At 38.9% G+C, this 17,140-nt stretch overlaps 1 protein-coding gene across 1 annotated transcript in view; it reads right to left on the bottom strand.

Moving 5' to 3' along the window:
• Window positions 1–17,140, bottom strand: part of WDR35 (WD repeat domain 35) — a 291,517-nt gene that overhangs the window by 273,373 nt on the left and 1,004 nt on the right. The window contains 3 exon segments of the mRNA XM_053709650.1: window positions 2,617–2,709; window positions 6,573–6,644; window positions 13,419–13,536. Of these exon segments, the coding sequence (XP_053565625.1) occupies window positions 2,617–2,709; window positions 6,573–6,644; window positions 13,419–13,536 (283 nt within the window).

Here is a 17,140-nt window from a genome sequence, read left to right as displayed (position 1 = left end):
ACTCTCATGTTATTTCCCTAATCAGTTTAAGGAGGTTTACTATGAAATCTCATGAGATCACAGTAAAAGAGTTCATGACCTCCACACTGTTGATGCTGATTGGCTGTTGTTCATTTCTTCTTCTTTTTTTTTTTTCTTTTTTTTTTTACCTGCAGCTGGGCAGCAGCTGAATTATAACTTTTTACACAGGACTTACTCTGCTGAGCTGAAGAGATTGTGAGGTAAAATATCTTCCTTTTTTACATAGAGATGCTCAGGTGATATTTTCCTGTCAGCTTTTTACAGTTATACTGCATCAGTTTCAAGTGATTTAGCATATGAGTATTATGTCCCTTTAAATGCATATTAAACAGTGGAACAGATGACAACACAATATTTGTTTTATTAAATAAATTAAATGTTAAGGAGATAAATTAAAATCTTCTGATTGAAGACATAAATAGACATTTATTTATTATTATTTTTTATTTTTATTTTTTTTTGGGGGGGGGGTAGTGCTTGTCCATACCCAAATTCTTATCTTAAGTACTTTCCTCCTTAGGTATTTGATTCCTTCTCAATTCATCTGTCAATTCTAATATTCTATACTTTCTATAAAAGGTTTAGGTTTTCTTAGACTGCATCCACAAACAGGGGAGATGAAAAATCAGTAAATTACCCAGCTAGAGGAAAGGCAGCAATAACAAATACACAGGATAGCTACACTGCCAGTAACTCCACATAAACAGATTACCAATAATGAGGCAGAAATTACACATACTTAAGGCAAATATAGAGTCAAAATATTACACACAAATGTATACAGAGAGTACAGGAATGCACGTATACAGAGAGTACAGGAATGCACGTATACAGAGAGTACAGGAATGCACGTATACAGAGAGTACAGGAATGCACGTATACAGAGAGTACAGGAATGCACGTATACAGAGAGTACAGGAATGCACGTATACAGAGAGTACAGGAATGCACGTATACAGAGTACAGGAATGCACGTATACAGAGTACAGGAATGCACGTATACAGAGAGTACAGGAATGTATGCATGTATACAGAGTACAGGAATGCACGTATACAGAGTACAGGAATGCATGCATGTATACAGAGTACAGGAATGTATGCATGTATACAGAGTACAGGAATGCACGTATACAGAGTACAGGAATGTATGCATGTATACAGAGTACAGGAATGTATGCATGTATACAGAGTACAGGAATGCATGTATACAGAGTACAGGAATGTATGCATGTATGCATGTATACAGAGAGTACAGGAATGCACGTATACAGAGAGTACAGGAATGCACGTATACAGAGAGTACAGGAATGCACGTATACAGAGAGTACAGGAATGCACGTATACAGAGAGTACAGGAATGCACGTATACAGAGAGTACAGGAATGCACGTATACAGAGAGTACAGGAATGCACGTATACAGAGAGTACAGGAATGCACGTATACAGAGAGTACAGGAATGCACGTATACAGAGAGTACAGGAATGCACGTATACAGAGAGTACAGGATTGCACGTATACAGAGAGTACAGGAATGCACGTATACAGAGAGTACAGGAATGCACGTATACAGAGAGTACAGGAATGCACGTATACAGAGAGTACAGGAATGCACGTATACAGAGAGTACAGGAATGCACGTATACAGAGAGTACAGGAATGCACGTATACAGAGAGTACAGGAATGCACGTATACAGAGAGTACAGGAATGTATGAATGTATACAGAGAGTACAGGAATGCACGTATACAGAGAGTACAGGAATGCACGTATACAGAGAGTACAGGAATGCACGTATACAGAGAGTACAGGAATGCACGTATACAGAGAGTACAGGAATGCACGTATACAGAGAGTACAGGAATGCACGTATACAGAGAGTACAGGAATGCACGTATACAGAGAGTACAGGAATGCAAGTATACAGAGAGTACAGGAATGCACGTATACAGAGAGTACAGGAATGCACGTATACAGAGAGTACAGGAATGCACGTATACAGAGAGTACAGGAATGCACGTATACAGAGAGTACAGGAATGCACGTATACAGAGAGTACAGGAATGCACATATACAGAGAGTAAAGGAATTCATATATACAGAGTATAGGATTCCTCATACAAAGAGAAAGACAATAATCCTACAGAAACAGTGTATACAGTGAATAATAATGCTACTTCTCTAACTATGTATTTTCCCTTCTTTCATGGTAGCCCTAGAACTGCGTCATCTCTCTTCGTCTCTATTTTTTTCTCTCTGTGTGTCCCTCTCTGTCACTCTGTTTCTGCCCTAGAGCTCCTTCACAAATTTCTGGTTGTCTGCCGATTTCCCTGCATGTTGCATTACTGGTAAATTTGAAGACTGGACTTAATACTAGAGCGACTCCATTGATTTCCTATATTAATATTAATAACTTTTTATGTGTTTGCTTTTGGTACAAGCTTAAATATTTCTCTGAGCATGGAAAGAGTATATAAAAAAAGCCAAATTACCATTATTGTTGAGCTGGACTAGCTTGTATTGGTTATGACTATAATATTTATTTGCTAAAACAAAATGCAATAGTTTGTGTAAGTAAATGAAAAGTTCATGGTTACCTTTGTACAGCATCCACACAATGATGAGACCATTCTGATCACTGGTTGTTAACTTCTGAAAATGTTCATTCCAAGTCACCACCTGAACAGAGCCTGTGAATCCACAAACATTGTGTCCAGATCTAAACTGATAATCATTTTAATGACATTCTATTTTACACAGATCAGACATGTCTATTATTTATATATGTTTTTACTTCAATGGACATGAAACCCTGGGTAGCGCTTGCTGATTGGTGGCTACATTAAGCGACCGATCAGCAAGCACTACGCAGGTTCTAAACCAAAAATGGGCCGCTTCTAAGCTTACATTCCTGCTTTTTAAAGATACCAAGAGAATGAAAAATAATTGATAATAGGAGTAAATTAGAAAGTTGCTTAAAATTGCATGCTCTATCTGAATCATGAAAGAAAAGAAAAAATATGGGTTTCATATTCCTTTAAGTGAAAGCTTTTACTGTCCACATAAAGAATATCTAAATATGCTTCATACACCACCAGTGTGTCTATTCAGAGAGCTGGCAGTGTAAATTAAGTGTTTGCTAGCACAATAAAAAGGCATCGACAGCTCTCTGAGGTCACACACTGTTCAAAAGGCTGTTGCATGAAACATATTTAGCTATGCGTCACATGCACATACACAGTGAAAGCTCTCACTTAAAACAGTGATAGCTTTTACTACAAGCATTTTTGCTAATGCAATTAATATATTGCAAACATGTTTACATTCAAAAGCATTGATGTAAATTTCAATATTGGCTGAAATGTTCCTTTAACCCCTTCATCTACATCATGCGCTGCAAGGCCCAGCATACTGCATAACGTAGATCTACATCGGGCCTTTTGGATGCCCATGCCAACTTGCTGTTTGTGGGCGGCATGCATCTGCCTTCATATGGTAACGGAGCCAGATTGCCCAAAAGTTACAGACAGTGATACTGAATGTCACGGTCTGTAACTATCAATAGTTGGGACGGTGGGAGGGAGGTATGGGAGTCAAGGCGGGAGGTGGGTGGGTGGCCAAGCGGAGGAGAAGAAGGAGGGAAAGGCGGGTCCCAACACTATATATAGTGATCACTTAGAAAAAGTATAGTAAATATAAAATAAAAAAATAAAAATTAGAATAGCGGGGAGCAGTGAGCGGGGGGGGAAGGTTAAACAGCTGTTTGGGGGAAATCAGGGAGGGTAAGGAGGGATAACTTCACTACAGAAATTAAAAAAAAAATTTGTTTTAAATAATAATAAATAAAAGCTATAAAATGCATACTCGCAGACTGTCTGCCAGTACATGAGATGGTAGTGACCAGTGGGGGGTGGAGAGCTGTTTAGGAGGGATCAGGTAGTGAAAGGTGTCAGTTATGAGAGTACACTAGAGGAAATATTAACCTGACAAGCTAACTGATTAACCCCTTCACTGCCAGGAAATTTAACAAACAATCCCAAATAATGTTGCATAATTTTTTAATAAGCCTTTTTTAAAAATATAAAATATATATATATATATATATATATATATAAACAATCCATTTGAATAGCTAGTTTATATTGTGTGAAGCAGGACTAAAAGGAAGTCAAGAGACAAGTCAAAACTAAACGTTTATGATTCAGATAGAGAAGGCAATAAAACAAAACAAAAAAAAAAACTTTCCATTATCCTTATATCATAATGTTTTCTTTGTTCTCTTGATATCCTCCATTAACCTCTTGCGCCAATAGGACATAGATCTACGTCATGTGGTACATAGCCCATCGTACCACATAACATAGATCTACATCTGACCTTCAGGCAGCCCATGGTGTCTCGGTTGTCAAGTAACAACCGGGACTTGCTGTTCTTGGGTTGCAGGCATCTGTCTTAATATGGTACCATATGAAAAAAGATTGTCCAATTGCCACAGGCAGTGTCTGTGTCGCTATCTGTAACAATCATCCGTTGGTGCCGGTGAAAGGGACCCTACGCTATAGAAAATAATTTTTGAAAGGAAAGGGAGGGATGGGATGCTACACAGGGGTAATGAGAAGGGAGGCCCTACATACCAATTGTGGGGATGGGACCCCTACAATACAGGGGGGGGGGGGACACATAAAAAAAGAAATAACAAAAAAAAAATCATAAATACTGTATACTGACAGACAGCTGCCAGTACCTAAGATGGCTGCCATTAGTGGGAGGGGGAGGGTTTTAGAGCCATTTGGGAGGGATCAGGAGCGATCCCTACACTTTCGAAAAAGTGAAAATAAAAAAAAAAAGACCTAAAGTGCATACTGGCAGGCTGTTTGCCAGTACCTAAGATGGCAGTAAGGAGTCTGGGGGGGAAGCTGTTTGGGAGGGATCAGAGTAGTGCGAGGTGTCAACTGGAAGGGTAATCCCAACATTACAATACTATTACCCTTACCACCTAACCAATTAACCCCTTTAGTGCCAGGTATTTCAGAAGTGTGTTGTGCAGCTGCAATTAGCATATCTGCTATCTCTGAATAAAAGGGATCCCAGAGAAGCTTTTACAACCATTTGTGTTATGACTGCACAAGTGGTATGTAAATAATTTCAGTGAGAAACCAAAGTTTGTGAAAAAATTAACATTATTTTTTATATGATAAATTTTGGTCTAGATCAATACCCTGGGTTGTCTACTTAAAATAAGCATATAGTTTTGATAGGTAAATAATAAAAAAAAAAAAAAACAAGGCTATATTTCTGTTTAAATGTAGAGATAGCAAAAATGTTAAAAATTCTCCTGTACTTCTCTAAAATTCCCGGTACTAAAGGGAAACATATTGAGGCCTATTTATCAAAGGTCTGTCGGACCTGATCCAACAGTGCGGATTAGGTCCAACAGACCTCGCTGAGTGTGGAAAGAGCAATACGCTCTCCATATTCAGCATTGCACCAGCAGCTCTTGTGAGCTGCTGGTGCCACACCGTCCCCTGCAGACTCACGGCCAATTGGCCAACAGTAGGGGGGTGTCAATCAACCTGATCGTACTTGATCGGGTTGAATTCTGGCGATCTCTGTCCGCCTCATCAGAACAGGCGGACCGCTGCTCTATAACTTGCGTTTCTGGCGAGTCTGAAGACTCGCCAGAAACACGGGCCCTCAAACTCCGTTCGGCCTCATAGTCTATTTCTGTGTAAAATTACATATCATGCTGTAGCCAAACGTATCGCGCCTCCTTTGGTGTCCAGTAAGTTAATAATAACGCCCCTGGTTTTGACGCCAAAGGGGGCGCGATATGATTGGCTACAGCATGATTTGTCATTTTACACAGAAATAGACTATGCGTTGCGGGTGGAGGAACGGCAAAATGTATAACAAAATGAAAGTCTAATTATTTATATAATTTAACGTCTACAACAATTTTGATGAATAAAAGTGCCCATAATTTACTTTTTTGCTACAAATATTTTTGAGAAAATCGTTTAAGTTTACAATCACTTTAAGAATTTCTGTAAAATTATGGTAATTAAAAGGGATAGTAAACCCCAAATTTTTCTTTTAGGATTCAGATAGAACATACAATTTTAAACAACTTTCCAATTTACTTCTATTATCAAATTTGCTTCATTCTCTTGTTATCCATTGCTGAAGGAACAGCATTGCACTACTGCCAGCTGCTGAACACATCTAGTTTGCCAATCACAAGAGAGAAATGTGTGCAGGCACCAATTAGCAGTAGCTCCCACTGGTGTATGATAAGTGCGTATTCATTTTTAACAAGAGATACTAAGAAAATTAAGCACATTTGAAAATAGAAGTGAATTTAAAAGTGTCTTAAAATTACATGCTCTATCTGAATCATGCAAATTTAATTTTCACTTTCCTATCCCTTTAATTTTGAGGTAATTGTTTCTACACTAAATATTTTCTGGCCTACACAAACTTGCTAAATATTACAAAAAAACATAAAATATTTCATCTCAGACATTTTACTTTATTATATTTATAGAGTGCTTACCACTGTGCCCTTCAAGAGTCTGATTGATTGAAAGGTTGCTTGGAGCTGCAAGTCCTTTCAGTTTTGAATCATCTGAAAAGAAATGTTACAAAATGTATGAGAGTAAATTTGTGTTTTTGATTCAATAACATACAATTTTACGCTTACAAAACTCACTCATCAATTGTCTTAAAGTGAAAGTAAAGTCAACTGAACTCGGTCACGTCATAGTATAGAGTATTTAAAATTAGGCATAGTTTAATTCATCTTTTTTTTTTTTAATATTCTTATTTTGTGCAGTTTTTTACCTTTTAAACAGTCTACGATAACCTCTGTTCCTCCGACCGACATTTTGTCAAAATGATTGACAGACGAGTCATCTTTAATCCTCCAATGGTCGTTTTCCGCCCGGGGTGTTCAGCACACTGTTTGAAACGTCATGCGAGTATTAAACGCATGCGTTAAGTCCGAATAGTAGTGTTTATTGTACATGCTCGTTCATGAGACGTGCATACTCTATAGGGATCATACTTAAAACAAAATACCATTCCATATCGATCGCGGTCAAAGTATGTAGAAAAGCTGGTTACACAGACACAATAATGTTGTTGCTCTCTCCAATATTATAGTATTCAATGAATGTAGTAATTCATTAAATACTATGTTTGAGTTACAATATCACGGAGTTTGGCGCATGCGCAGTTGAAAGCATGATCGTGAACCTGCTTTAGAGCGACGTAGAGAGCGGGTGGGACCGCTCTAGACGTCAGACATGGAGAACAGGAAGTAGGGTTTGGGAGGAGTCAGCAGAGAAATGCTAGAAAATTTAAAATATATATATTTTACGAACAATAGCTGTAATCTAAAAACAAAGTTGGCGACTACATTAAGGTACTATTATCATTGCAGTGCGGTCATCATTAACTGAAAAGTTTACCTTCACTTTAAAGTGAGGGTAAACCGAGACTGATGGAAAGAGTCCACAGCTGCATTCATTACTTTTGGGAAATAAGAACCTGGCCACCAGGAGGAGGCAAAGACAACCCAGCCAACAGGCTTAAATACTCCTTCCACTCCCCTCATCCCCAGTCATTCTGCCGAGGAACAAGGAACAGTAGAAGAAATATCAGGGTGAAAGGTGCCAGAAGAATATAAGGACTCCCCACATAAAATTACGGGTGAAGAAAGAAAAGGAAATTATCAGGTAAGCATAATTTATGTTTTTCTTCTTAAATGGAAAGAGTCCACAGCTGCATTCATTACTTTTGGGAAAACTGAAAAAAAGCTGAATGCTAAGACGGAAGGGTACAATAGGCGGCCCATACTAAGGGCACCAGGCCTGAACCTCTACCCAATAAAAAACCCCAATGACATTGACTTGCAGTTAAGTCCAGAAGCCAAACCAGAGACCGCAAACAGACTCGACTGAGCCAACAGTCCTCCAGGAGACACCGTCGCCCAACAAACGGTCCCCCACCGCTCATCTCCACAAATGAAGGAGACACCAGCCGAAACCCCCAAGGAAACAAGGCAAAGGAGACCCAAGGAAACCGAAAGGTCCCCTAATACAAAAGAACACCTCCACGAGTGAGCCCAGCTCACAGAGACCCAAAGGGGCCCAAAACAGAGAAAGGAAGCCACACCTATACCAGGCGAAACCCAGGATAATACCAGGCACAGAGAACGAACAGACGTCTCTCCAACAGCCTGCAAGCACGGAATGCAACTGAAGAGGCAAGGTCCTCCCAGTGTCTGACCACAGAATACCAAAGTATTCGACAATGAAAAAGTGTGTAATACACCCGGGTAAAAAACCCCAATTTTGAGAACACAGGGTCCATAACAGGACGACACATAGGGTACTTGCGAGGAAGAAGAAGCAGTCAAGCAAGAAACAGACCGCAAAGGCAACCCCCAGACAGAGGGCACATGCCAGGCAAACACAAAACCTCCATCGAGGCCCCCCTGGAAGGAGAGTATACCCTAAGATCCCGAAGGAAGAGTAAACCCTCTTCCAATCAATAGAGCAAATACAAACACTCAAAATTGCTCAACAAGAGCAATGAAATAGCGGAAAGTACAAACCCTATAAATGTAAATATACAATAAATATTAATACACAATACTAAAGCTGCTAATTAAAAAACATGGAAAATATTAATAGATTAATAAGAAATAGAAAAAACTTGCATGTGATATATATTGCGGTATGGGGCAAACCAAAGTCCTTATGAGAATAAATGTCTTTGTAGAAGACTGGTCTGTAAAATCCTGCCCCAGCGAAAAGGTGATAGTTTTATATCTTGAATGCTCCGCAGCTCCTCTTAACGAGACAAATCTCAAGGATGCAGTTTCTAGACAAGATGAAAGGAGAGAAGCGCAGGACGCGATTCAAGTGTAGATATATTTATTCAGATAAAACACACAAAGTATTGTACTCACAGGAATTCAAATAAAAACAGGCACATCATGATTAAAGTTGTCCCTCATAAACCTGCGGCTAGGACCACGCTGTGATAATTTGGATCTCCAAATGTCCTTTCGTTGTTTGTAACGTCCGATGTTAATGTATATAGCAGCGGGTAGCTTCCTGTACATTCTATTTTTCACCCAGTGAAGCCACCGTAGGTCCTCGTGTGCAGTGAGCTCAGCACTAGGGGTCATCCTATTGGTACTGAGCTGAGGGTGTGTGGAGGTGTGTCCCTGACGTAGCGGCTGGAGAGACCGGAATACCCGCTGCTATATACATTAACATCGGACGTTACAAACAACGAAAGGACATTTGGAGACCCAAATTATCACAGCGTGGTCCTAGCCGCAGGTTTATGAGGGACAACTTTAATCATGATGTGCCTGTTTTTATTTGAATTCCTGTGAGTACAATATTTTGTGTGTTTTATCTGAATAAATATATCTACACTTGAATCGCGTCCTGCGCTTCTCTCCTTTCATCCTGTCTAGAATCAATAGAGCAAGTTGAAGGAAAATCTATACTCTAGCAGACTAAGCTAACAGGATAGAAACAACAAAGCTCACACATCCAGAGGAGACTGCAACAAACACAGTTTTTTAGACCGCTCAGCCATCCTGACCTGCAGACCCACACCCAGCTGGACCAACCCAGCCTCAGGGATCCAAGACAGGGGAACAAAAGAATCCTGAACAGATACAGGAACTAGCGTAAGGATAGCACAGCCATCCCCACAGAGTACAAGTACAACCCGACTCTAAAAACAGACAACAAGACCATAGACCTAAGGATCTATCAAATAAAAGCCCAACAAGTCTGCTTGGAGCCAGCAAGACCCCAGGGGGAACCAATCCCACCTTTCAACCTCCCTACCAGGAGAAGCCCCAAACAGGACTCTATCTCCATAGGGAAGAGAATATCACTAAAGAAAAGGGATGATGCCGGAAGGGCAACAACTGTCCACAAGGCCCAAAATCCCCGGCTTATGGGAAGAGAATTTCCCAACACAGACGTCCTAGAAAAGGACCCGCCTGCAAGTAGCTTGCCAAGCAGAGGCACAGCCCACCCATTCGCCTGCAGAGCAGGGAATCCACAGGAAAACTGGCAAGCTGACCAGGGGAATGCAACCCGAAGGCGCACCAGAAAATGGACATCCAACGCCAGCAGCTGGGTATGAACCAGCCACCCTTGAGGCTCAAGCCACACAGCCAACCTCCAGATGACAGGGGTACTCTGTGACAAAGAGTAAAAAATACTCAGAGAACCTGGCCAACCATGGCCAGGTCAGGTAGATGTAGCAAGGACATAGCCCAAGTTCCCACTACCGTGGAACACCCCGACCGGCCCTGAGATCCAAGATTCCAAAACCACCCAAGACTCAGTCAGTAAAAAGGTCAAGCGAAGCTTCAGCAACCGGAAGTCTCAGGGAGAAAAACAGGTCCGGGTACCCAATAGTTCAGGCAAACCTTACCCTAGAACTAAACACCCCAACTGGCCAAAAAGCCAGACGCAAAGGTATGGATGCATATCCAGAAAATCCATATAGCGAGAGAACTCGAAAGCCCCGACCAAAGGAAGGAACCACCCCTAGCTAAAGTCCAACGCTCCAAGGAGCAAGGCTAGAAGTCATATGAAAATCCTTCTCAGAGCCTCAGGACGACTAAGGAATACCTTGAGGTCCAAAAAAAAAAAAAATCCTACTAACAGGAATAGTCTCCCTAACACCTCCACACAAGCAGAGGACACAAGGAAGAGAAGGCACTAAGCCTACCCAGCTCCGGAAAACCCAGAGCTAAACAAAGTCCCTGCAGGGAACAACCATCACCTGGAAACACAGATCCCTAAAAGGAGATCCACTCACCCGGAGACAATTGAAGAAGACCCAAAGGCCTCTTATAACTCAGTCAAGAGTAAGAACTGCATCTAGATACACTAAAAACAGCTTTCGCGTACACCTGCAAGGTGTCAAGAGCTGCAACAAGTTTCAAACTGCAAACCCTCCGCATGCTAGACAGCTATCCTGTACAAGCTGTTGGATCAAGCCCAAAAGGACAAATCCAGAGGCCTAAAAAATTAAGGCCAAACCGCTCAATAGCGGCAAGGGGCATTAAGCCCTCCCACCCTCCACCACATGGGGGAGGAAACTCCAAGTTCTGATGAAATCAGACGTCAGATAGAGTGACGCAGTGGAAAAACTCCCCTGCACAGCGCCACGTGTCTGAACAGCCGCAAGACCGAACGAACCCGACAGGACCAGCCTGCACCTAGGGTCCCAACCGGCAAGCTGCGTAAATTCTCCCTCGTAGGGGAAAAAACAGACATTTTTAAGAGAGGACTAACATGTCCAACAACTTCCGAAGAAGTAATAAAGAGTATCAATCCCCAAAGGTTCCCGAAGGAAACAAAAACAAATAAAAGACATCCCATCAGATATAAATAAAATATAAGGCAACACGGAGGTTAACGCCCAAAAAGACACAGGCCTACCCGCAGGACCAGCCAAATGGAGCCCTATATCACAAAACTGTGAAAGCTCTCAAACAAATGACAATCAGGCGATTACTTCATCCCCACATGTCTAATGAGGTACACCATTTGAATTATCAGACTGAAATTCCCCGTATCTGGTAACGATAGGGTCATTCAATAACTGAAAAACATGTCTGAGCAACACGCAATCCTGTAATGGAAGGCACAACACTCAGGGACAGATACCCTCGCGGGGAACTGTAGAGGCCCTCCCCAAGGCGGAAGGTCCGGGACAATAGGGCACAAGCACATTCTCAAATAAACGTCTGGACAGACGAACAATCGCCAACATTATGTGGAAGCGAAAACGTGCTGCAACCTCTGGGGGAAACACGCCACCCCGCATGGAGGAACCATAAACTGGGTTACCTGCATGTGCAGAAGTATGATTTGGTAGGGAACTCGCTACTCAATAACTGAAATAACATAAGATAACATAAGAAACAAAAATTAAAAATGCTGACACTTCTCTGCAATCCTCCTGGGATGAAAGGGAAAGAATGACTGGGGGATGAGGGGGAGTGGGAGGAGTATTTAAAGGGCCACTAAACCCAAAATCTTTCTTTCATGATTCAGATAGAACATACAAGTTTAAACAACATTACAATTTACTTCTATTATTTATTTTGCTTCATTTTTTAGATAACCTTATTAGAAGAAAAAGCAATGCACATGGGTGAGCCAATCACATGAGGCTTCTATGTGTAGCAACCAATCAGCAGCTACTGAGCATATCTAGATATGCTTTTCAGCAAAGAATATCAAGAGAATAAAACAAATTAGATAATAGAAGTAAATTAGAAAGATGTTTACAATTGCATTCTCTTTCTAAATCATGAAAGAAAAAATGTGGGTTTCATGTCCCTTTAAGCCTTTTGGTTCTCATTTCCCAAAAGAAATGAATGCAGCTGTGGACTCTTTCAATTTAAGAAGAAAAAGAGGTTTTAGAAATTGCCGGTTATGAATTTTAACCAAAGCATTTTTAATGCACTTGATACATAAATATTGCGCGCTATAAAGGGCAAGATTACGAGTGGAGCGCAATTTTATCTATTTGACGTCTATTATCATTTTGTCTTTGTTGTCTTGATAACTTTTGTAGAAAAGCAAGGACGTATGCTTAGGAGCAGGCCCATTTCTGGAGCACTATATGGCAGCAGTTTTGCAAGAATGTTATCCATTTCTAGCCATGTAGTGCTCCAGATGCATACCTACGTATCTTTTCAACACAGAATATCATGGTAAAGAACAAATTTGATAACAGAAGTAAATTGGAAACTTTTTTTTAAATTGTATCCTGTCTAAATCACAAAATAAATATTTTCATAGCCCTTTAAGGCCTGATGTGTTTACCACGTATTCCATTTTACATCTATTATCAAATTTTGCTTTATTCTATTGGTATCATTTGTTGAAGGGGCAGCAATGTACTGCTGGATTGCTGCTCCTGAGTCTTTTCAGGTATGGATTTTGAACAAAGGATACCAAGAGTACAAAGCAAATTAGTAAATAGAAGTACACTGGGGATTTGTTTAAAGGTGCACACTCTATCTGAATCATGGAAATTTAATTTTGACTTTACTGTCCCTTTTTCATGCAAAAATGTGTTTAATTTGTGCTCTTTCAAATATATGATAGTTTTTTGGGACGTTATTTTTTTTTTGTACATTAAACTTGTAAACAAACTCTTCTTTACTGTTTTTCCTCTTTTCACCCACTAATAATCTGTTTACTCACAATAAGCACAGGGTACTGTTTTACTCTCCATATGCAAGAAAATACTGAGAGGAGCCGTGAGCAACCAAGAAGAAGAGGACAAGATCGCTGAGTAAACAAGAGGAATCACTACAATCATTCATGTACTTTACCAGTTTGTGCTTCCAGTTTTAAAACTTTCAACAATCCAGATTCTCCTCCACATGCTATATATCCTTGGTCTTTGTTCCAAGAAATGCATTTCAGCTGAATATTATTGGGAATGGCAATCTGAAACAATACATATATACAGTAATACAAATCACACTGAAAACATCTTCAGAACTATTTTAGAAAAGAGAGTATGCATTAAAAAATAAAGAGTGTGTGTGTATATATATATATATATATATATATATATATATATATATATATATACACACATATATATATATATATATATATATGCACGGGAATGTGAATTTAATTTCTATATTAAAAAGTTATAGCGCATCTTCATTACAACTGATGAATTAAACGCCATCTAAAATATCATTAATATTCCGGATCTGATTTTAAAAAAGGGGAGGGTTTACCATCATTTAAAAAAAATGTATCCTTCAATAGCTATGCATCTTACCCTAAGAATATTATATATAAATAGTGAATTTAGATATAAACATTACAACTTACTTACATTATTAAATTTGCTTTGTTCTCTTGGTATCCTATGAGCCTTGATAGGCTCATAGTAGCTCATGAGCGTGCACGTCTTTAGTTCTCTATAGCTGCAGAAATTGTTGCAAAACACTGCGCTATAAAGTGCTACAGACACGTGCATGCTCCTGAGCACATATTAGCCTGCCTAGATTTACTCTTTAACAAAGCAAAATTTATAATAGAAGTACACTGGAAAGTTTTTTAAAATGACATGCTGTATCTAAATCATGAAAGTTTATATTTGACTTTACTACCCCTATAATAGTCTGAAATTAAATAAATAAGAATTTTAAGAGTCAACTATCAACAGTTCTTCCAATATCATAAATTCATAAATGTCAAAGGACAAAGGTTTATCTTGGTATTAATAAATACATACCTAACAGCTAATGTTACTAAAAAAGAGACAGAAAAGTTACACTTCAATCGACTGGAAGAGCATGAGATTACATTTATTTCCTTGTGTATCCTTTGTTAAAGAGCAATCTTAGTTGAGCTCAGGAGCATGCACGTGTCTCTAGCATCTGGCAGCAATATTTGCAACATTGTTTTTAGCAATGTTATACATAGATACAAACAATAGATGCCGGCCTATTTTTGGTGAACAACCTGGGTTGTCCTTGCTGATTGGTTGATAAATTAATCCACCAATAAAAAACTGCTATCCAGAGATCGGAACCAAAAAAAAAGCTTAGATGCCTTCTTTTTCAAATAAAGATAACAAGAGAACTAAGAAAAATTGATCATAGGAGTAAATTAGAAAGTTGCTTAAAATTGCATGCTCTTTCTGAATCACAAAAGAAAAAATTTGGGTTCAGTGTCCCTTTAATTTTTACTTTACTGTTTACGGAGAAGATGCCAACACCCTTAATAATATCCATTATACCTCCCCTTACTGCTGCCAGGGAATACACAGATAAAGTCTTGTTGTCATGTAATTATTTGGGGGAAAAACGGATTCCCTCATAAACTAATTCTACGTTTCTGTTGTGGAGAATGTCCCTATACACCAGTACGCCATCTGAGCGAGCTGTACCAATCAATGACCATTAATACAACAATGTGATTTACTGCTAGTTTCAAAATAGATTTAAACATCCTTTGGAACTTTCCCATTATGGGCTAGATAACGAGTGTATAGCTATTTATCACTCCTGCATTAACTTACCTGTAAGCTTTTTGTGCTCGTTCGGTAGCAGGCGTATTACAAGTTGAAAGTAAACAGTTTTCACACAAACATTAACCCGATGCACACAAAAAGCCGAACTTCAAATATCGCCAAATATTGTGAACGCTGCGCTATAAACTTCAATGGAGATTGAAAACTGGGGGGGGATACTCACGCGCAAATCCGATCACATTTTATCAAGTGCGCTAAAGCTAAGCCGACATAAAATACTTATATTTCACATGCCAATGTTCTTCACATAGCAGAATAAGTTATATTTATTCTTAAATACACACATCAGACCCTGATGAAGGTGAGCATTCCCCGAAACGTCACTGAATAAACTACATTGTTTGCAATAACTAAGTCCAGTGAGTGATGTCTCCTGCTTGTTGTATCTAATCCTTATTCGGCACCCTGGCATTAAAAGACTGTTTGTGAGAGTGCTCCTTACTCGATATATATATATATATATATATATATATATACCGTATATATATTGATTGTCTTGGTAAAATATATATCTATATACTGTGTATATATACAGTACATATGTCAGGTTTCTGTGATGTAAAAAAATGAGAGAAAGTTAATCATTTCAGAACTTTTTCCACCTTTAATGTGACCTATAAACTACACAACTCAATTGAAAAACAAACTGAAATCTTTAAGGTGGAGGGAAGTAAACAAAAAAAACTAAAATAATGTGGTTGTATAAGGTATACGCACTGGGAAGCCAGCAATCGCATCTGACCAAATGGGATAAGCCAAAGAAACGATCTGAATACTGAGGGAATTGCCATTGGAGGGTGATTGGAAGTTTCTCACACTACAAACAGCAAAACCTGAGGACGTTTGTGACATACAAACTACTGTATCCATACTCTGGGAGGTGATCGTTTATACAAACCATCCACTTACCTCATATCGATTGAGGTCTCTGAAAGTAAGTGCGCATCTGATTGGGTGCAGGAACACTTTCTTTGGAAGTATTTCACTCACTAGGATTAAGAACTTTTAAGAACTTTTTAAAAGGACTCATACTTTGATTTTTATTTTGTATGGGTTTATTTTTAGACTGTATTGATTATATATGATTTTAGGTGGTTTTATATATGCATAGCATAGTATATAATATATGTCAGTCATTAGTAGCTATTGACAAGTAATAATAATTTTTTTGTGATATACAGCCCTTAGGTGTGAACTATATTTAGCGCCATCACATATCCTTTTGTATCTCTATTTTATAGACAAGTCTGAGGGACTTATATAATTTTTCTTTTGGGACTTTTTTACCCACTGGATATATAATAGATTATTAACATCTAAAACTAATATATCGCAGTAATAGGAATTCCTTAAGTTTGAGCACTTTTGGGGCTTGTCTGAGGATATTCTTGTCACCAGACATTCTAGTTTTTGTTATATGCTATATATATATATATATATATATATATATATATATATATATATATATATATATATATATACACACACACATACATACATACATTTTTAAATAGGAATATTCCACTATGTGAAGAACATTGGCATGTGAAATATTTACAGTAAATACATAGTTAAATACTTTATTAAAGGACCAGTTAACATTCAAATTAATGTTACTTAACTATGCACTATCTGCAGAATTATGTAATATTAACCTACCGACACTTGCAAAAGAAAAAATATTTTAAAGGTTTAACCCCACAAACCCGTACTTACCTAACCTTCCTCAACAACCTCTACTGCTCTTCTGGTTTCTTCAACAGCGCATGACAGGCACGCTGTCTGATCGCAGAGCACCAGGTCATGCCGATGAACTACATGTAGCATGCTCCCACACTGTAGGCTGCTTTACCTAACGCAGAAACATGCTACATGTAGTTCAACAGGACGACCGATTGCACTGTGATTAGACAATGTGCCCGTGAAACAATGTAAAAAAATCAGGAGAGCAGAAGAGGCTGGCGAAGAAGGTAAGTACAGGTTTGTGGGGTTAAA

This window comes from Bombina bombina, chromosome 4 (genome assembly GCF_027579735.1).
Source record: "Bombina bombina isolate aBomBom1 chromosome 4, aBomBom1.pri, whole genome shotgun sequence".
In the NCBI taxonomy this organism is placed as follows: domain Eukaryota; kingdom Metazoa; phylum Chordata; class Amphibia; order Anura; family Bombinatoridae; genus Bombina; species Bombina bombina.
Note: the sequence above shows the minus strand (reverse complement) of the source record. Positions and strands in the feature narration are given on the sequence as shown.